A 22,329-nucleotide genomic window follows, 5' to 3' on the forward strand; every position below is an offset into this window, starting at 1 on the left:
TCTAATGCAAGAATTTTAGAAACTTGTTAATACTTATTAAAGCCAACAGTGTTATTAACCTCACTAAGGAACACAGTATAATTGATACAATCACAGGAGTTGGCATTTTCTTCAACATCTAGCTCCTAGCTCCCAGTAGCAGCAGTCCTGCTCAATTCTCCCAACAAAATAGTAATCACGGTAATTTAGAGATAAGGCATTTAAAATTACTAAAAAAACCCCCAAGTAATCCTTATCTTATGGCTTTTTGACTCTTGAAGGCGGGGATACTACATTGTATGTCTCCTACAGTATATACATTTCCTTGGAGAGAGCACCAATAGTCAGCAGAACTTGGGCATGTTCACAGACTTTATCACTTTTGCTGTGTTAGACAATTGCATAGCACACAGCATAATTTAAAGAGAAAAAAAAAGGAATATTGAAGTTACTACTTCTTTTTAGGATCACTGGTGCTTTGTGTGTGTTTTGGTTTTGCCTTTTTTTTTTTTTTTAATACCACTGTTTTTGTCCAGGTTCCTTTTATCATCTTAAATATTTACAACATAATAAACTGAACTGTCCCTTGACAGAGAGAGTGACAGAAGTTTTTTCTGGAATTCTGTCTTTACCTGGCTCTCATCCTACTTATCTAGTTACTCCTTCCTGATGAAATGTCCTCAAGTTCTGTGCCCCTCACTGTCTTCTTACAGGTTCCACGTGCTCTTTTTCTCTCCTCCCTCTACAGCTTTGGATTTTGGTAAAGCATATAATTCACCTACTACTTATGTGTTGAAGATTCCTGGATATACAATAGAGAGTAGAGATACTGTTCAAACTAAAATTATGCCTTAATTCTGAGGGGCTTTTGATCATTAAGACATTACCTGATCACCACCTATTTTAGACCTCGGCCAGGGAACATCAAAGAGTGCCTGCAGGGCACGTAAGCAGGCAATAATGTTCTCCATTGCTGCATCTGATCGAGGAGAGCAGAGAAATTCCACACTAATTCCTGTAAGCATCAGAAGAGAAAACCCACAGGTGCATAAAATTTTAAGAAGTAATTTTGTCAATTATTAAGTAACCTAACAGTAGGTTGAGCAGACACAGAAATGGCATTTGCATTTTATATTAAATGAATTCATCTCTTATTGCTAATATCTTGGGGCAAGAACTCTATTTCCCTCAAAACAAAAAACTTCAGCTTCTAGACAGTATAAGACACAATTATAACTGGCTATTAACATAAATAAAAAAGAGAGCTATTTCTGAGTAAAACACTGAACTCTACGTCCAATGAATAGGCAAACAATTCATAATAAGTATATAGCAGAATATTTGCCTAATCACACTGATTTATGTAATAGAAGGAAACAATGGCGAAAGTAATAATAGTTCCCAAACTCAAAGGCTGAGGCTTTATCTTCCCATTTTACAAAAACGCTAAAGATTGCAGCTACCACAACTGGATCACCAGCAATAAGTAAATTACATGAAGCCTAAGCTTGCACATCCTAGAGCAGATAAAAACAAGCACTTCTGAGCTTTCAGGACTCTTCAGATGACATTTTATGATATTGGAGATAAACTTCATATAAACTGTGATCCATATTCTCATCCCAGTTGTACAGCTGTAATTCCAAAATGTGTGATGACTTCAGAAACTGATCAATGCACACTAATTACAACTGTGTAACAGAAAGTGTCCCTGTTTTAAAGTGCTTTCAGTTTCTCTGTAGGAAGTGAAAATGAGTAAGTGGAATATGTTCAGAAGCAGAATAAACAAGCCAGGTGTCCATGGTAAAGTATATGAAATTTGAAGCACTAATCCAGTAGTATAGAAAGCAGGGGAAATGAGCAGCTTTTGCCTCAGAGGTCCCACTTTTAACTGAGGGAGCAATAGAGTTCAAAAGGAAGCTGGCTCTGTGCAGGAAGACTGGGATTCAAAAGAAGCATCTGGGTCATACAAACCCATGCCAAAAAGGGATTACAGAAGAAGGATACAAAAGAGAGACTAAAGAAAAAAAATACCACCAGAAACGCCTAACTGTGTAAATTTAGAGAACTGGGACTGAATTTAACTGCCTGATTAGCTTCTGCAGTAGCAGAAGCTTAAACAGAGCTTTATGTAACCTTAAGAAAACACTTTTTTACCATGAGGGTGACCAAGCACTGGCACAGGGTGCCCAGAGAGGTTGTGGAGTCTCCATCCATGGAGATATTCAAAAGCTGTCTAGGCACAGTCCTGGGCAACTGGCTTTAGGTGGCCCTGCTTGAGCAGGGGGAGGTGAACAAGATGACCGCCACAACTCCCTCCCAACTTACACACTATTCTGCGATATAAAACTGTACTTCAGCAATGCTAAACCATACACTCTGTAATTGTAGTGCTACAACCGTGATAAAATCCACCCGTGAACTTGCATATTTATAAGCAGAGGAGTAAGCACTTGTTCAGCTCACAGTTTTTTCTATGACATTGGGGAAAACATTCTACAATTTTCTCACTAGGACTTAAAATTTTTCTGACTGTATATTTTTCTAAGAGATACAATATTCAACGATGCAGTTAAATGTGGATAATTAAGTATTTGTTTGCTAACAGTTTTATCTATTAAAAAAGACATTTTGGGTTATAGCATCTAGACAGATTAAGCACTTACTAACCCAAGATAAGATGAAATCTGTCAGTATTCACATCCTCAGGAGATTTCACCAAAGGCCTGGTAGAAGAATCTTGACACATTGTAGTTGGGGTGACAGGTCTAGAGAGATTATTAACTCCTTCGTCTGGATCGACAACGATGAAACCTGTGCTAGTAAGCCATAATGCTGTAGCATAAAGTATCAGTGCCCAGGAGTGGTAGTAATGAGGTCGGGCATTTTCAATTGTCTCTGCTGTATAAAATGTACCACCTACAAAAAGAGAAGTTACAGTTTTAAGGATGTCGTTTCTATTCAACTACCATATTTTCTCATTCTTATAAAAGGAGATTCTTCTTTTTATTGAAATTATATTTATCGTATTTGATGTATGACTTTTTTAAAAAAAAAGTTCAATATTAAAATTCAGCTTAATGAAGGCACTTCATTTAGATTTATTTGGATAAAATCCAATACAATTACCTTTTTCTTCTTTCAACCATAAAATTACCCAACGAACAAGAATACCAAACCAACTACTTGTCACATCAGTGAAACCTCCATTCTCAAAAGCAGTCTTTATCTTCAGATAGGTCTACAAGTATGCGTATTCTCTATACAATTTAATCTTACTGGGACCTTAACACAAGTCAGCTAGAACATTAATGATGCGCACTTACAAGTCACCTATGAAAATACAATTGATTTGCCTTCTTACCTTCAGCAGGTAGTTGCGATGCATATTCTGAAGGCAAAGTTAAGAGAGCAAAATCCTGAAGTGCAGCAAGCCAGAGCTTGCTTAGTGTCCCAAGATCTGCCTGTACTAAGTCCAGAAGTCCACTGGCTGAAGATGCTACATCTCTGTAGCTTTCTTCTGCAGGATTTGCAATTTTTAAACAGTGATTGTGTACATCCCTTTGATTCTTCTGCTTTTCAACTGCAACTATGTAAACCTGTTTATATATTTGGAGAGAGATTTACAAATATTAACACTTGGAAAACTATTGTGATCATTAGCATGACTGCCTGTTGAACAGGCATGAGTTTTCCCAGAAGCTATTCCTGCTTCAAGTCCAGTAGGCATGGGTGAACAAGCACTTATTTTCTAAACCTTCTGAGTCCACTCCTCCAGCTAACCTTGATGCAAGAGTCCCAGTAAAGGGAAACCTACTAAAATTCCTAAACATAGCTGCAGTTAACTTCCCTGCTCTTAAAAAATTAATGTATGACTTGTCCAGCTTCAGCTTCCAACCATCAAACCCTGTTATAGTTATAGCTAGAAGACTGAAGAACTTATTATCAAATAATATACCTACAATCACAATCCTGAAACCACAGTCAAATCATTCTTAAATCTTCTAACTGAAATGATGCACTTGCAACCAGCTTCTCAAGACTATATATTACTCTGTGTCAGCAGTAAAGAATGAAGAGTATAGTCTTGCATCATTTGCAAACTTTGGGTGTTACCATCAATAGGTTAACTTAAATGTCAGAAGGTTGATTTCCCATGATGCCTCTCTAGTTATCGAAAAAGATAGGCTTGAGAATGTTTCAGACCAGCAGCCCTCTTTAGTCTCTCCAGAATGCCCCTGGAGGAAAGCTCTTCTCCTCAACTATAAAGGAGACATAGGAGACCAGTTCAACTAATCTAAAGTTAGCTTTTGTGAGTATCCATCTTCTGCAATTAACAATTTCTGTATCTTTTTCAAGTTTGCTAATTGTAGAGGGTTGACCCAGGCCAGCAACTAAACACTCGCCAAGCCCCTCTCTCACTCCTCCCCACAACAGGATGGGGCAATTCCTTCAAATTCTGGAAACAAGAAATAGGTAAGATCCTACGAGAGAAGGAACCACCTCAGGCTTAAGTGAAATATTTGTAAATTACAGGTCCAAATGCTTATCCACAGTTTACTTTGTCATAGCTTCTCATATTTGAGATCCAGTAGAGAGTTATACAGAGTTTGCTTTGAAAACTTATAGTCATCTTAATTTTAGACTGGAACAATCTACAGATCATCACTTCTTACAGTTGAGCCTCACATCTAGTCTGAATTTTGTGTCAGCTTCTGACCAGTGATAGGTTATTGTTATATGCCATTAAAAACCTTTTCTCCATATAATAATTTTAAATTGATCACAGCATCTTATCTGTTCCTGAATAGATTAAATAGACTAATCTACTTAAATCTCCTGGTGTAACCACGTTTTCAAGATTTTTATTCCTACTTGCTAGCTTTTCTCCTATGGCTTTCCTATTTTGCCAATATCCTTTCTCAAGTATGAACACCAGAGGTTGGTATGTTTTTCTACAAATGTTCACATAAAAGGTATCTGTTGTGTGCTTTCTCCTTCAAAATAGTTTCCTGGTTATACACAGAAATACCCTATTAACCACACGCTCATATTTAGCTGGTTATCAACTGTCAGCCTCCAAGGTCATTATCACTGCTTTCTAAGATGCATCATATAGAGATTACGTACATTGTTTACATTTTTTATTTTAAAATATCTAACCTTGCATTTACCTGTATTAAAACAGGCATCCACATGAGCTGACTTTAAGGCAGTTAGCCAATGCAGTACTGAACTGACATTGTTAACTTACAAGAACTACCTGTAAGAAATTAAATGTCAATAGACAATGAGAAAAATTACACCTATTTAGAACGGTACGTTCAGTGGACCATCACCATAGCCATTTATACCATGCTGATTTAAAATGAATATTGAAATATTAGAACATGTTAAGAAATTCCTATTTCTTAAGTACTAGGCATACTTCTTAATGTATAGTATAATACAAACAGTTTAACTAGCAGTGCTTTTGTCAAGTTTACAAAGTCCATGTACTGTTTAGTGGTAGCAAAGCAAGGGACCAGCAACTTCTTTTTAATGAAGCATGTACGAAATTCCTGAAACTATTCTGTCTGAAAGGTTTTAACGCACCTACCAGACATCAAAACTACCATTACAGAGCTGTTACACTAACCTCTGCCCATGCCTTGAGCACAGCCAGTATCTCCATAGTTGAGGTGCTTTCACTATACTGTTGACTTTGTGCTTCTTTCCCAGCCTGCACTTTGACCAAAGAGGATACAAGCAACTGGTGAACCCTTCGAAGGTCGTTAAGATCGCTTACTACACCACTTGCTATCCAAGCACTGCATACCTAGTGTTGTAAAACAGAAATAATGAGAAACAAGAGCCAAACACCACAGGATACTATTTTTTCCATCTGTAAAATTATGAAAACCAGATTTAATTTCTGCTGGGACACAGTTACTCTTGGATACTAATGAATGTTAAATGACATTACAGTTTAGTATACATAAGTAATGAAAGCCAAAAACATTAGATGGATGTCATAAATAACAGCCAAAGTATCAACTGCTACAAAGTTTCTCAACAGATTTTCAAGTGCATAAAAAATCTTTGAATTATTCCAATATAGAGGTAACATGGGTGACATTTTGCGTGCACTGAGGATTTGAGGCTAGATGATTTATTTCCTTTTTCTTGTGTGGTGTATCACGCAAAAAGAAAATTTCAGAGGGTCTATTACCTAAGACTTCTGACTTTCAACACTTGCCTGACATGCTTTTGCTGTGACATCAGGAGGAGTTTCAGGAGCAAAGGCAGGCCTAAGTGCTGCTCCAACCTAAAGAGAAGTTATACAACATTTAATACATAGTGAACAATTAACTAAATAATTACTTTTCATAAGCAGGCTTTGTTGCAGTTTTCCTTTATAAAGCATAGCTTCCTCTTCATTTTTCCACAGACTGTTTCAGTGAGGTTAAAGAGCAGGGAGACAGTTGCAGTCATACTTTTATTGTTTTGTTTTGCTTACACTGAAGACATGGTTCTCTTTGAGAGGGGTCTTCAAAGTTGATTCTATTTTTTGCGCAGTCTAAAACTGAAACAGAAACCTCTTCCTTCCTGAACTCTTGACTTGATGAGTAGCCCTCAAAAGAAAAAACAATGTTCCAAACCATGAAAAACTTGCAAGACACCTAATGAGTGACATTTCCTTACTCAGAACGAATACAGATTTAAGGCAACAAACAGCTGAAGTTGGTCAACTTTGCAAAGTGAAAGGACAGCAAACACTCCATTCACTTAATAAAGAACACACGAACATATACTTATCAGATTGCAAAGATTTTAACCTACTCTCACTGTTGAAAGCTATTTCACTAAAGGCTAATGAAAATTTCCCTTGCTGCTTTAGCTGATACCTGAAAACGCAGACTTGAGTCTGATGCTCATTGGGATCAAAGTAGAAAGTGTAGTACAAGTACCACAGATACAAGTTTGTGAAAATAAGTGAAAAAGAGTTGGTTTTAATGATAATTAATGACAATTTTTTAAGACCCCCTAAAGCTCAGACTTCATTTAAGGAACTTCTGAACAAGATTTCAGGAAAACATTACTTAAGTCTGGAAAATCTATATCCATCTCTTTCTGATTATTGTTATGGGGAAAAAAATTGACAAGAAAAAGACTGGTTATTTAACTGCTTCACATCTCTTCAACTTCTATGAAACAGCTGATAAGATCTATGCATAGTATTAGCAGAAACACTTTAAGGGTAGTGAAGGTTAAAAGGAGAATTATTAGCTCTACTTGTGACCTGCTTGATGGTTTTGGACAGCAAGGACAGATGGTGTATTTTTTTCCCTTGGTTACTTCCAGACTAGATCCAGGCACTTCTTTTCCACAAAGAAGTGCCAGTAGAATAGAATTCTAATAGCAAAAGCAAGATCAAAGTGGGTTAGGATGTCCTCAGTGTTAGGATCTCTCCGTTTCTATGAGAAAAAGTGATCTGACTTATTCAATGCCTGCCAGAAATTGAAGAAGGGGAGCCAAATGAGGCTTAATGCAGCTGCCTGTCATATTTAACACAAGTGCAGTCTGGAATGCAAAACAATCAGAACATCTTTTCTTAAGTCTCAACCAAGACTTAACTGAAATAGAGGCTGTGAGTACAATCCATGCTTTTAACTCCTCTAGCTTATTCATTGACCAAGATCTCCTAGTGTGACCTCTGGTATGCAAAGGCTACTTACTTCTAAGCAGAGTTTTAAATGACAGTTGTTCCTGTTTCTTGCAATACTTCACACTTTGAAACCAATGCTTTCCAAAAAAACCCTTCAAGTATTCTATTTTCTTTTTGCTGTATTCAAATAGGGAAGAGGGAAAAATGCTGAAACTTGAAAAACTTTGGGGCTAAAAGATGATATACAAACTGAAAAGATGCTTTCTAAGGAAGTAACGTCTGAAGAAATTAATAATAATTTCAGTAACAAACTAACTGAAACCCAAACCTAACACTACGCACTGCAAAAAGTGAATTTCTTATACTGTAACTCTAAACTTTTCTAAGTTATTAGCAATGGTGCTTACATTGGCTTGATATTGCTCCAGAATTACATGCCCTGGAAACTCTGGTTCTGGAACAGCTGCAAACTTCCGAACAACAATTAGCAATGTTTGAAGCCCAGAAAGACGAAGTTGATCGCTGTGATCTGTGGCAGCCATAAAAGCCATACGGATCAAGTCAGCTAAATGCAATACCAAAAAATCATCTGAAGAAAAAACAGAAATTAAAAGAGAAAATAGTTTTATTGAATTTAGATTTAGACATAACATAATTTATAAGACTGCTCCCAATATTTTCAGAATGTATATTTTACATTCTACCTTACCACATATCAAGGATTCACTTAAGGCAGCTTACACATACAACAATCTTACATACAACAATCTTTCTTGGACATCTTATGTTAGCTGATCTAGGCTCCTTTCCATTTGAATGCAAAAAAAAAAAAGTACTTAGAATGAAGCATAAATATCTTTATATATGAGGCAGATTTTCTAAAAAAAGAGTTTTGAGGAAAACACCTTCAGATAAACATAAAGCAGTACTGAAAATTGGCACCATGTTTCTACTAGTAACTATGCAAATTACAGAAAGAAGAAAAGTGGAGTTTTTTAGTCATACTCGCAGATACCAAAGTGTGATGTTGTAGGCTGGTGCCAGCTATCACTTCTGATTGCCAATGCTTATGCAGAAACAATGGCTTCCTACACATATGCCGCAGTACTCTAACCAGGAAAGTGAGTGTCAATGCTGCAGCGATATGCCAATATTTTGGCAAATAAAAATTGCTCCACACGTTAATAAATATAGGCTTCTAATTAGAGTAATTAAAGGTTTCAACAATTACAAACAACAAATTTATGATGAATGAAGATGCAAACAGCTTACATTTATTTTAAGCACACTTTGCATTCTGTGAAATTCTTTCAGCGCTTAACACATACCTCTTGAATCACGTTGTTTTCTTTCCTGAGCCAAAGTTATGTCAAAATGTGCACTGCCTGCATTTTCACACTGGCTTATAATTTTACAAACACACTCTGCAGCAAAAACTCTGGTAGACCATCGTGGATTACTGAAAGGATGGAACCTCTCATCGCTGTCAGATGTTAATACAGATGCATCATCCACTTTGGCAGTTTCCTCTTCCTGAGTGGTGTCTACTGAAGCTACTGTATTGAAATCTGTATTTAGGACACAGGGGAAAAAAAAATGTAATATTATTTCTTACAGTAACTGAAAACTACAAAAGGGCTCATGAGGAAATATCTTCAAAGTCCACCTCTAGCCTCCAACTCACTATGACTCCCTTCAACCTTGGTGTCTTAAAGTAAATGCTAGAGTGTCGTGGTTTTACCCCAGCCAGCAGCTGAGCACCACACAGCCACTCACTCACTCCCCCCATTGGGATGGGGGAGAGAATTGGAAGAGTAAAAGTGAGAAAACTCGTGGGTTGAGATAAAGACAGTTTAATAGGTAAAGCAAAAGCCGCACATACAAGCACAGCGAGACAGGGAATTCATTCCCCACTTCCCATGGGCAGGCAGGTGTTCAGCCATCTCCAGGACAGCAGGGCTCTGTCACCCGTAACAGTTACTTGGGAAGACAAATGCCATCACTGCGAACGCCGCCACCCTCCCCAGTCCCTCCTCTTCCCCCAAGCTCCTTATAAACTGAGCATGACATCATATGGTATAGAATATCCCTTGGGTCAGTTTGGGTCAGCTGTCCTGTCTGTGTCCCCTCCCAACTCCTTGTGCACCCCCAGCCATCCCACTGGCAGGGCAGTGCGAGAAGCAGAAGAGTCCTTGGCTCTGTGTAAGCACGGCTCAACAATAGGTCCATAGAACAAAAACATCTCTGTGTTATCAACGTTGTCTCCAGCACAAATCCAAACCATAGCCCCATACTAGCTCCTATGGAGAAAATTAACCCTCTCAGCTGAAACCAGGACATAGAGTTAAAAATAAAATATAACAAAACTGTCTGCATTTGGTTGATATAACTTGCTGGAAAACAAGATCAATACCATGAAAGTAAATGAAGAACTGCAGTGAAAGAAGTGAAAGAAAAAAACCCAACACAAAACCCTTTTAAAATAAGTGCGACACATTAGAAGCTAGTACCTATCAAAAAAAAATCTAAATCCAAGAAGTTTTCCTCCTGCACTGCAGGTGAAAGAAAAGAAATTCCCCTCCCCCCCCAATATTCAGCATAGTAATTAATTTTATCTGCTCAGGAGTTTCATTATGATATAGTAGGTCTGCATCATTCCTATTATTAATAGAAAAGATGGTCTCAATATTTTTCTTGTAGGTAATTGCACCTATGAGAGACCCACAAGCTCAAATCTATTCTGCATTTCTATTTCTGATATGGAAATAAGTTAACATTAGGACTATAAATCAACAAGAATATGAACAAGCAAGACATACTAAAATGTTTACAAAAACTTTGTCCAGGGTAAATGCAATCAGAAAGCAGAAAGTCATATTCCTTCTGAAAGAGCTAAGTTAAAGGGTCTAATGTTTCAATATGAAGGACGATACACTTCATAAACGTCAAACATCCAAGAAACAAGAATACTTTCCCCCAGCGACATACTGTACTGCTGCAGGCCTTATTTTCATTGTGTTCTTAACTACAGTGTATTCAGACTTACCAGCTGAGGCAGCAAGAACATCTTTACAAAGCTTCAGCCAAAAAGAGAGCTTTTCAACTGCCATTGAAGTAAGCATATGAGTCAGAGTCTCTTTGATATCTTGGCACAATCTTTGATCCAATTCTTTGTCCAGCAAGCCCAGCAATGCCCCCTCCAGGCCTATTTCTCTGATGTTAACATCTGCTAAGAACAAAGTTGGTGAGCTGAATGCTGTACATCACAAAACTGCACTAATGACCACAGAAACCCCACTGAAGGTTGCACACAGAGTATCTTGTGAACAAGGGTCTAGCCCTGAAATTATTTTGAAGTAACAGTATTAATTGCTTTAATACCATATCTAAATTATCTGAGTACGAAACAAACTTTGAACTTTTAAAGAAACATACTAATAACAGGAAGAAAGTTAGCCCGGGGGGGGGGGGTGGAATCCTACTCTGAATTTCACAGCATTACCATCACCATAGCATCTGAACTTCTGAAAAAAAACAGTCTTTGGCCATCTGATTCATAACACCGACTCATAAGGTAATTCTAAAACAATGTCTTAACTTGAAAGGAAAGTTAAAATTATTCTCCAACAAAGCTCAAAACCAGACACATGGAAATAATTTGTTAAATGAAAATGACCAACTTTTATTTGCCCAATATTACCAATTTTAAAAATCAGCATTTTTACAAAATGGCTATAGTCTGTGATTTCTGAAAATTTCCAAATGAGCTTGAATTGAAATCCAAAGTGAAATCATTTATTACCACCATCCCCTCACAGGAAGGCACATTAGGATGAAACAGCAATTATTCTCAGGCCTTTTACCAAACGCCCAAACCTTTAGGAAGTTAAAAATTCTAGGGACCCCAGCTCTACTAGTTCTCCAAAGAGGTCAACAGAAACTTTCTTCAACAGGCTTTGTACTCCTTCCCTCAATGACAGAATTTTAATTTAAGAGATTTATGTGTTAAGCAGTTACTACAACAGCTACTGGCTAGATAGGCTTACGTTTCCCTGAACTCCACTTGCATTTTCTCATTTAGTGACCCTTTCTATCTAAAGTATATGAAAAGCAATAGTATCTTCATTTTATCACTCAGAAAGGGTTTGGATGCTTTCATAATTTGGTACTATATAGAGAACTGAAGCAGAAAACCTATTTGAGCTAAAAATTTCAAGAATGTAGCAAAGTTTTCGCACCCATAGCAGAGTGTGTTTAAAATTCACTATCAATGCGTCAAGCTCTTTGATCTCAAAACTTCAATACGTTACCTGGAGTGAAATCTTCTCTGCTCTCTTTAACTAATGCGACAGCATATTCTGATACCTCAGCAGCTTCTCTTTGCACAAGCTGACGTAAGCAAGCTACCACTGCACGTCTCAACAGTAAGTATGAGCTACAGAGATTCACCTGAAACACGCAAGAAGAAACAGTAAGATGGCTAACAAACCGTTACAGCAATACCTCAGTAAGGCAGGTATTTTCTCAACATTTGCAGTTATGACAAATCTGGGATGTCAGTAAGCATGTAATTAATGCTATTTTGCTCAGGTTTTTTTTTTTTTTAACCCCAAATGAAACATTTTGCAACTCCTGTAATCAATTTTAACATATGAGTACTTCTAACATTTTCTCTCCAAAGGTAACTTATAAGACTGGTTTGGGGCCAGACCCAACTCCCACCAATATCAGTAGAAAGGCCCCTATTAACTTCAACAACAGCTGAATCGTGGTCTCACTGAACAATTAACTCTATTCTTTGAGTACAGGGTACATATAATGGTCTTGAAAACTCAGAACAAGAGAAAATTACTCAAATCATCCTCATATGTAACTAGAGAAATGCCAATGTAATCAAGGGTGAGACAGTCAATCAGGCTTTAGTAAATCTGAACTCCATGCATGAAAGGAAGTTTATAAGAAAGGGGAAAGAGAACACTGCTGCAATTTCATTGCAAAAAAAATTATATACTCCGATTACTTTAAATTATGTTTTAGAGAAGGTGAGAGGAAGGGTGAGAGTTACTGGTGAATGTATCACACTGAGACAAATCAGCTCTCCTGAGCAGTTTCTATCAGAAAAGTTTATAGCATCACCATATTTTAACACCAGGAGGCCAACATTTGGGTTTTTTTGTGCTGAAAAATACATAGTAACAGATTCATTATTACAGGAACAAAGAAAAACACTTAAAAACCCCAAGACATAGCCTCGAGGTTTTTTGTTACAGTGGAGCTTTCTCATTTTTATTTGATTGTTTTCAATTTTAAGAACATTCTGAAGGGGATCCCAAAGATAAAATGAACCAGCTGTATGGCCAGGCGAGATGGCCACACCAATATTTATGCAACTTCTTTTATACTAAGCTTAAGTTCTCGTCAAAAAAATTATTCTCTACAGCTAAGCAATCATGCACCCTTAGCTGTCACCATCCTTAAAATAGACAGAGCTGAGTCTCTGCTGCAGGGAAACTTTGCAGTAAGGTCATGCTCCTTATTTGTCAGCAACAGGTCAATACATGTTAGTTAAAATGGCTAACATGTATTAGTTAGTATACAGTTAAAAAGAACAACTTAAGGACAAAAAGAGTAAGTGATACAGAATTTCAGCTTTGTTAAATTAACAAAACTAAGCTTCATCTTCTGAATTTCTATGCATGCACGTGAATCTAAATACTCAGAATTGCATATTTAATACACACAAACATACACTCTCTGCATAATTGTTCTTAAAGAAAATAAACCTGACTCAATAAGTTTATCTGCAAGATACTTTAATTGAAACTTTAACAACAAGTGAGGCTTTTAATGCAACATTTATGCAAGCAGGCTACGCATTCTACTGCAAGTTGGACATGCATACATTGCGTGCTCATTTTTAATAGGGAAAAACCAGAGGATCCAATTCAGGCTACTGAATAATGCAAGATGCTCATTTTTCACCTCTCTCATTCTCCCACATTCTAAGCAGGGACAGGACTAAATAACAAAATAACAGACACAAAATGCAAGCACCACGTAAAAACTTAAATGAACAAACAGTTCCCTTTCTGTGCTTAACACATTAAAAATAAAATGATGCTTCACTAAGCACATAAATGAAATGTATGTCTACCATCTGGAGAAAGTTAGGAAGGGTCTGGTTAGGATGACAATCAAGTGTCGCTTGACATGCTAAAAGAAATTACATTAAAATGGTTAAAATGAAGAGATAAAAGATGAAATAAAAAACACCACCGCAAACTGCAAAAGTTTAGGATTAACAAGGCACATGGACCTACCAACACAGAATTATCCAACAAGATTTCCTGCACAAAAACAAATGACAAACCAGTCATGACAAAACCAAAATATAGATATCACAGTGATACCAACCACACATGGAGACCATTACATGTAAATTCAGCATATATTAAAATTCAGAATCTTATCTCAAACATACCAAAACCCCAATTTGCTTAGTTCATTTATCTAATATTTAATGTTAAACACACTTCAATTGTAAGCCAGCTGCCCCTAAAATTAGTACTTAAACAGTACCAAGACAACAGTGCAGCATAGTTTTGGACATTGTATATTTATTGTGTTTCAAAATATCTTTAATGTCTTGCAGTTGAAAACCAGTGTTCACTAATCACAAACTTGCACAGATAAGCTCTTTAGAAGTCTGTGCTCACATAAGTTAGCTTTAATGTTAGGCACGATTAAAAGCATATAATTTCCATTCCGCTGGAGCCAAGAATTTAACTGATAGGATAAGCGTTACTGTTAGATGCAAAGCCCCGTGAGAAAAGATCCAATTGACACACAAAGAATACTTTCAGAAGCTGAAGAAGGGAAGCTAGGTAATGACACGCACATGTACACAATTAAAAAGAAAACAAAACAAAACCAAAAAAAGAGCCAGTGAAGCTGCGCATCCATTGCCCGAGTCATGTTTTCTTAGTGCTAGCATAGTCACAAACTCAACGGTCTAATGCTTTGGGGACCAGAACCATATCGTGCTCGAGGGGGTGGGAAGACAGGTGGAGGAGGCAGCTTGCAGCTGCTTACAGCAATTGTGTTGGCATGCCTAATGCTACATTTATTTAAAAAAGAAAAGAAAAAGTCTATTTCAGAATTTTAAAAAGGCAAGTTTGAAGACAGAAATTTTCTGGAAACCTTGGGGAAAAAGGGTAGAGAGGAGAGTTGGTTCAAATGTTACTAAAAAAAAAATAATTATTTGCACATTTGTTTTCCAGATTTTATGAGTGAGAATTCATGTTTCTATGGACAGAAAGGGAAAAGATCACTTATCTGACCACAGATTCTTTGCCTCTCCTGTTTTTCTGCCTTAAATAAAGAATGCAGTGGTGAATATCCACTGTATCTAGTGCCCAACTGTTTTATTCTACTTCCCCTTAAGACTTCAAAATGCATTGCAAAGGACAGTCACACCTTGTTCTCCACTTGCAGAAATTTAAACTCATGGAGAATGACCTGCTGAGGGTCACCTTGCAAGCCAACAACAAAGTCAAGAGCAGATTTCAGGTCCAGTCCAATAGTTTACTGTGCTTCCCTAGTGAGATGGTGATTTAGTGGGTGGAAACTACATGGACGGATGGTGAGTTTTACAAATGCATAAGTCTGCCTGTGCAACGATATTCTTGGAGACCTGCAAAGCACACATTCAAACCTTCTTTGTTTATGACACTCTGGAGAGATGTATTGATATTTACTGAATTGTCAGTATCAGCAACATTGGCTGTAGTTCTGTAACAAGTTCATGAGAATGAGAAAAGTTCCTCCACGTAAGGCCACTGACTATGGTGGAGTCCTCCCCATGAGGCTCACAATCATTTCTGGGGTTCACAGGTGAACATGCGCATGTGTACAGATGCACAAACACACAAGCACACACACGCTCGAGCGAAGAGCCATGCTTCTTAATTATCATAAAGTTCATGAAGTACTGTATGAAGTACTTTGAGACAATTTGTAAAAAAATAAAAATCAGTAATATCATATAGACAAGACAACTTTATCACAACATCCTTGTTATTAGTAGGTACTTGCTATTAGTTAGAGAGATTACACTGTATGCGGACTTACATATGACCCCAAATCCTAATACATCCTCTGAGCAGGACAGTGTCTTATATGGCTTGTTGTGATTTTATCAATGTAAGAAAAACTGTGTTTTACCCAGAGAAGATAAAATCATAGCTGGTATATTTTAAAAGAAAGAACACTCAAGATGAGTTCCAGTTCTTCACAGAACTAAGTGTTTGGGAACACCAGATATTCAAAGATAGAGAGACTTTTGGGGAAAAAACCAAAACAAAATCCCAGCAAACTAACAACTCCCACCACCACCTCTTTGTCAAATAGGGCTGAAAAAGAGTTTTGTTTATTTTTTCCAAAGACCTAGTCTGACTGTTACCTATGTAAGTGTCAGAAATTTTTATACTGACTGCCAAGACATCAATACACTGAAGCATTTAGGGCTACAGAAATCACAAAATAGAAAAATCTACAATTTTTCACCATCATGGAAAAAAAAACCACAACAAACCAAACAAAACAATTCTCAGTAATTCATACACATGGGTTTTTTTTAATCAATCCTTCACCTAAGACATAAAAAGCAGCAGAGGAAAAATACTGGCCAACATAAAATAGCTGGTAAAAATCCAGCACAAAGTTGTAATGGATGATATATCCTGCCAGACAACTGGCCTCAATAAGAGTAGCAGAATGCACTTGCAAGCAGTTCAGAAGGCCAAGATTTCTACAGAATGTGCTAATCTTGTAAAAGGGAAGCAGAAACTGAGTGAAAACAGGAAAAAAAAATAGAAAATACTTGCCTGCAGGAGGATATGAAACACCTCACCCCTACATAATGATCGGTTTCTCTGGCTAAAGAAGCATCTGCATTTTTTAAGTGTTTCTGAACAAGATCTTTTAAAATACAAAGATATAGACTAGTAAACGTATACTCACACATAGGGAGCTTACAAGGCTAGACAAGTTGACATGTCGAGGAGCAAACATGTGAAGCTGCTGAAGGCAAGAGATGGCTTGAGCCTGAACAAGGCAGTCGGGATTATCCTGCATCACTGCACAGCCCAGGAGACAGGAAGTTCTTAAGGCTGAAACTGTCGTACTGCTGCCTATATTCAGAAGAAAAAAGGTTTTTGATTGTTGTTTTCAAAACATCAACTTTTTTTTTTTAAAAAACATGATAACCTGTCTTCTTCCCAAGCCACCCATAACTCTCATCCTCTGGAAGGATACATTCTATATCTGTGTTATACTCTGATACCAATGAGTAACGGTCACATTGCTCTGTGGAAATTGCAGCGTCCAGGTATCTAAAAGTTGATTTAGATGGAAATTTTAAATGTCTGCATCATAACTAAGACATAGACTGGCTCCTAACTCTTGAAATATGAATACCTTCTCTTTCCATGCTAAACGTAAGAATTTTCAGCCCAAGGCAAGGTTTGGAGAACCAGTTCAAACAGAGGAAAAGATGTCAAAAAGAGACACTATATTTGGAAAACTAGCAGCCATGTCATCTTGATTGCATAAACTCATGACCTGTGAAATACTGTCTTACAATGAGGAAAAAATCCCTTAGTATGCACTTATTTGTGGATAAAATTTGAATTACACATTCAAACAACGTTTAGCAATTCTGTTGCTAAATGAAACAAAGCTGACACTGCTGTATATTGCATACCTTGCAACTCAGGGCCCAGCGTGGTAATAAGTGCATTTAAACAGCGACCAAGGCTTTGGTGAACTTCAGTGTAAGCAGGAGGCACAGTCAACAACAACATGAGAACAAGAGATAAGGTAGGTTCCACATGCACGTGATACAAGGGGCCAGCTAAATCTACTATCAGTGACAGAGAGTGTAGTGCCCATGCCTGTAAAATAAGAGCAGCAGTCATGTAATGTCTATATGATAGAATAAATATAAGATCTTTTTAAAAATTCATAGTTCAAGTGAAATTTGGTAATTAAGTGTAATAAAAGTTGCACTTTTAGGTTCCAAAGGGACAAACGGAGAGGTTACAGAAAGAAACTTTAAGAACCTAATGCTTAATAAACTATTTTGAGTATTTTAGAAGGAACTATATGTTCCTTCTCAAAATAATTTAATAATGATTATTATTCCTCATATACATTCTACTCTCTGTAAAATTTCTTCTTGTTCCATCTGCAAGAACAAGAGAATTATGAACAAAATACTACAACAGAGCTGCTGAAACAACATATTGTTTTAGTCTCAGTTACTTTGCACCGATGGCCACGTTCATTTCATGTTAACATACAGTTCTTCTCTGTGTAAAGAGAAGATATTGTAGATAAAGCTTAAAAAAATTCTTTAACTGAGATGAAGACAATTACATGGAATACACTGAATATATCTTAAAGCTATTCTGACAGATAACAGTTTTAGCCACAGAGAAATAATTTGAATTAGTCTTCGAAACATCTTGCCTTATTCGAGGAAGTATATTCACCAAGTCCTACAGCATTCAAGCTACAAATCCCTGTTATTTTCCACATAACCCTTCAACAAAAAATGCTGTGAGGTAAACATCGTAGCAGAGACAAAAGCTGACGTGAACAAAAAAACCTAGGTATTATCTAGTCAAGGTATAGGTGAATGTGAAATTAATCAATTCCTGAAGCATCAGATATTGTTTCTGAAGCCAGCGTATCTTAGCCTTATCAGCCTCATTGATCATTACGCAAGAACCTCCCATATCTCATCATAGTTCTTGCTTGGAAGGTGGATTTCGAGCAGGGGCTATGGTTTTCATTGCCTTTGCACTCCAGCCATCACCTGAGAGGCTGTGAAGTGTTACTCTTTCAAGAAAAAAAAATTATACTCCAGAAAATAAATCACTTTATTTGTAATATGGCATTTTTAGATAAGTGACAAGTACCTGTACATCAGGAGAAGTACTGTCCTGAGATAAAGTATAAAGGATTCCAACACATGCATTCAGGTGCTGAGTAGAACCTATTCCTCCTAGGTATCTATACAGACATCCCAGAGCTAAAGAATGACCTGTTCTTGATACCACATCCCTAGCAGATTTTAGCCTATTAAATAAAAGGAAAGAAAGCTGTTAGTGTAATCACTAAGACTGATACTATGTAATAAGCACATCTACAAATGGAATTTATAGTATATAATCAGCAAAATATTTTATTAGATATTGTTATATTGCCAAAATTCTAAGTTCATTTCTCATCTCTTATCTGAAGGAAGTACCAAAATATTTCAGATGTACTTAAGTGATGTTGCTAGAACAGCAGCCAGTTTAATTTATTTGGAAGTCTACATGCTTACTTAGACAATATTCTTAAAGATCAGCAAAACTAAGAAATACATGCACAACTCTGGCAGTGCTTTTTCCTGTTAATTCCTGAAGTGACATCAAATTCATGAAGGAAACCAGCTTTTAAAGATTATTAACATAATAGGGGCCAGGTAGATTTCTCAAACATTTTTACAAACTCAACCAGTAACTTACCATGCTTTTTTTTGAACTTACTTGTCAAAACTGACTTGTGCTAATCCAGCAGTGAAGGCACTGTCAGAAACCACCTGTGCCAATCTGGCCAAACACTCGGCAGCAGCACATCTCAGGAGTGGATTATTGCTTTCCAGGGCACCCATTACCAATGTCAGGGCAGATCTCCTAACTTCTTCTGGACCTAAACTTCCCTTGCAGTTAGCCAAGTGCTAAAAATAGGTATCAAATATATTGATCAGCAAGACTGTATAGTAATCAGAATGTGTTTTTCTGTCTGTCATGCAAAAATCACAAGACCTGCAGAAGGTCATCTTCCCCTTTTATCTGAGGAATTCCTCTATTTTTATTTGCTGTTTTGTGAGTTAGAAGTCTAACTCCAGATAAGTGTACATCATAGGATAACATGATTAACATCAACATTCTGATTTGAAGAAATACTGGATAGACAGGACTAGAACACAATAAACCAACACACTAGCATAAAATTGAGGAAATACTGTCAAGAAAAAAACCAATGAAAACAGAACAATGACACGAAGAAAAATCCCGGTCCAAATAAAGTGTATGAGCAAAAGCTACAGCAGTTATCTGGACTGCATATTAATTATGCCCCAAGTACAAATATCATACAATGAAAGGTCTTGTCTATTCTGAGAACATTTTGCCTTAGTTTGAAGAAAGCAAAGAAGGGAAGAATGAAAACTGCACACAAACAGAGGAAAATACAAATAAAGCATCAGGGAAAAGCAACAAACAGCAGATAGTTATGAGATTATTTTACGAATCGTTACTTTTTTATTTATACAGTAAGAAATATGAGACAGTGATAAGACAGAAATGATACAAACAGATTTTTTCCATCTCTCTCCTATTTGAGTGACACTAATATGGATGATAGTATACTACATTGTACTAGAATGGGTTTCCCTAACCCTTTAACATTAAAGAAAGGGAAAAATTAAACTGTGACTCTTTAGCATTTGTGTGACATCACAAAAAATATATTATCACAGAAAACAGGACTGATCTTCACCTTGACTGTTAATCAAAATAAGAACTTCTGTGTAGACACATTTGAACCAACAGATGCCGTGTTTTCGTAACAGAGAGAGAGAGAAACAACAAAGGAGGGAAACAAAGGAGGGAAACAAAGGAGGGAAACAAAGGAGGGAAACAAAGGAGGGAAACAAAGGAGGGAAACAAAGGAGGGAAACAAAGGAGGGAAACAAAGGAGGGAAACAAAGGAGGGAAACAAAGGAGGGAAACAAAGGAGGGAAACAAAGGAGGGAAACAAAGGAGGGAAACAAAGGAGGGAAACAAAGGAGGGAAACAAAGGAGGGGAGATTTACCTTTAAGGAAGTAGAAAAGGCTGACACAACATTTAGTTGTACTATTTGTTGCCGTGAACCTTTTGTTTGCTTTATGGAATTCAACAACTGTTCTAACACCTGGAGCCTTAAACAAAAATAGAAAAGAAACCACACAATTAAAAATTAAGGAAACAAATCAAGTTTTTTTAATTTAAAACACTTAACAAAGCCTATATATGATAGAAACAGAGATGGAACAAATCTATTACCCTAACTCTTCAGCATTTTCCTTCAACTGGCACCCCTGTCTACAACAACAAATTTTGTATTCCGTATTAGAATAGATCATTACTCTACAAACATAAAACTTTTTGCCTTTGTTTCCTTGTAACATATGAATTCACAGATAATCACTTATATCTAAGTAATATTAGACAGATATTATTAAAAGGAACTGTGCATAGGAATGCTGCATTTTGGCTTACAATGGAGAACGGAGGAGGGAAAAGAAAAAGAAAAGGAAAATGCTGTTATCTGCAGCAATTAGTTCAAGTCTTGAGAAACAGGTGAAGAAAACCAACTAGCAACCTGGTGACAGTATGGGCAAAAAGCCCAGACAAACAGAAAAAAAAAAATCGACCAAAAAAAAAAAAGGCAAAAAGCAGTCTGTGAAGACAGAATAAGGAAGGAAATGCAAGTCAGAAGAACATATCATCAAGCATGAGGCAACTGAATTGGCAGGTATGCTCATATACAAACAGCTGCCTCAGGATTACACTAAATCCCAAGCATTCTAAGCAGCAAAGACATCAAGACTCAGGACTCGCATGCTAAGCACTCATCCCTTACAAGAAATTACAAAACTATCACCACCTATAATGATCATGATCCAAGTTCTAACTACAGTTGCCTTTGAAAATATAAAGCTGTTAAAAAGAATTGATTTGCTCTAATGCTGCATTCAGGAAAATTACTAGCAGCACACAGAATAAGCAACAGCATGCAAAAATCTTGAGGAACTTCATGCCTCAGAAAGCGGTGTGCTTATAAATGTGAAACAAACCAAAAAGCCATGTATGCGGTAGGAGGACATAGACACACAGACACAAAGCCAAGAGAGGTCTGTGATCCCTTTCAAGCATTCTTGTACCTTGACAGAACTGTGTTAAGACACACACTCTTGTTTCTTCCCATCCACTTTTTATAAAGAATGAGGCAGCATAAGGGTTCAATTTTACTGCAGCTTCCTACTCCTTTTGTCCCTCTTTGGTTCTAAGGCATTTAGTAATTATGTATTAAGCACTATAATAATTGTGTAATATCTCCTTACTGGATGTGCCTTTTCATTGTTAGGAACTTTAAACAGAAAGTCTAATAATTTATTAGTCTGAATTATATTATTCAGATGGTTTACAGAATCCACTTATACAATTCATTATTTTTCCAGAATTGTTTTCTTCTGTGTTCAATCTCAAACACTGTTACCATCTTTTAGCATCTCCCAAATTCCCCAACAGTTACAGTTACTACTTTACCTGTGAGATTCTGCTACATGGGAAAACATAACTCCAAAAAGACGAGTTGCTGCACTGATAACAGACAACCCAGGAGGTAGTGGTTTAGGTACTGAATCACCTTTTGCAACTTTCTCATATATTGAGTAAGGGTCATACTCCAGGCTGCCGCCAGCTATACCGTTGCCTAAAAGGAGCTGTAAGAAGGAAAAAAGCCACATTTTTGACCAAGTCAAAACCAGCACTGATCCAAATAACTAGAACTGTATGAAAATATAATACCACCATTATACTAGATC

The 22,329-nt window shown here is 36.9% G+C and overlaps 1 protein-coding gene across 8 annotated transcripts in view; it reads right to left on the bottom strand.

Annotated features, from left to right (window-relative positions):
• HEATR5A (HEAT repeat containing 5A) overlaps positions 1-22,329 on the bottom strand; it is a 67,788-nt gene that overhangs the window by 8,919 nt on the left and 36,540 nt on the right. For 6 of the 8 annotated variants that reach the window (XR_008577277.1, XM_054826643.1, XM_054826644.1 and 3 more), the window contains 16 exons: positions 22,052-22,227; positions 20,556-20,661; positions 19,225-19,415; positions 18,610-18,769; positions 17,391-17,580; positions 16,649-16,818; positions 13,948-13,974; positions 11,938-12,076; positions 10,674-10,853; positions 8,956-9,195; positions 8,035-8,216; positions 6,218-6,286; positions 5,618-5,797; positions 3,344-3,578; positions 2,650-2,898; positions 867-994 (listed from right to left, as the gene is read on the bottom strand). Coding sequence is in view for 7 of the 8 variants with exons in the window: in XM_054826643.1 (XP_054682618.1) it covers positions 867-994; positions 2,650-2,898; positions 3,344-3,578; positions 5,618-5,797; positions 6,218-6,286; positions 8,035-8,216; positions 8,956-9,195; positions 10,674-10,853; positions 11,938-12,076; positions 13,948-13,974; positions 16,649-16,818; positions 17,391-17,580; positions 18,610-18,769; positions 19,225-19,415; positions 20,556-20,661; positions 22,052-22,227 (2,622 nt within the window). In the remaining variant the exon portion in view is untranslated. The remainder of the gene's footprint in view (positions 1-866; positions 995-2,649; positions 2,899-3,343; positions 3,579-5,617; positions 5,798-6,217; positions 6,287-8,034; positions 8,217-8,955; positions 9,196-10,673; positions 10,854-11,937; positions 12,077-13,947; positions 13,975-16,648; positions 16,819-17,390; positions 17,581-18,609; positions 18,770-19,224; positions 19,416-20,555; positions 20,662-22,051; positions 22,228-22,329) is intronic. The other 2 variants (XM_054826646.1, XM_054826645.1) reach the window with 1 other exon arrangement.

Source organism: Grus americana, chromosome 5, assembly GCF_028858705.1.
Source record: "Grus americana isolate bGruAme1 chromosome 5, bGruAme1.mat, whole genome shotgun sequence".
Taxonomy (NCBI): Eukaryota; Metazoa; Chordata; class Aves; order Gruiformes; family Gruidae; genus Grus; species Grus americana.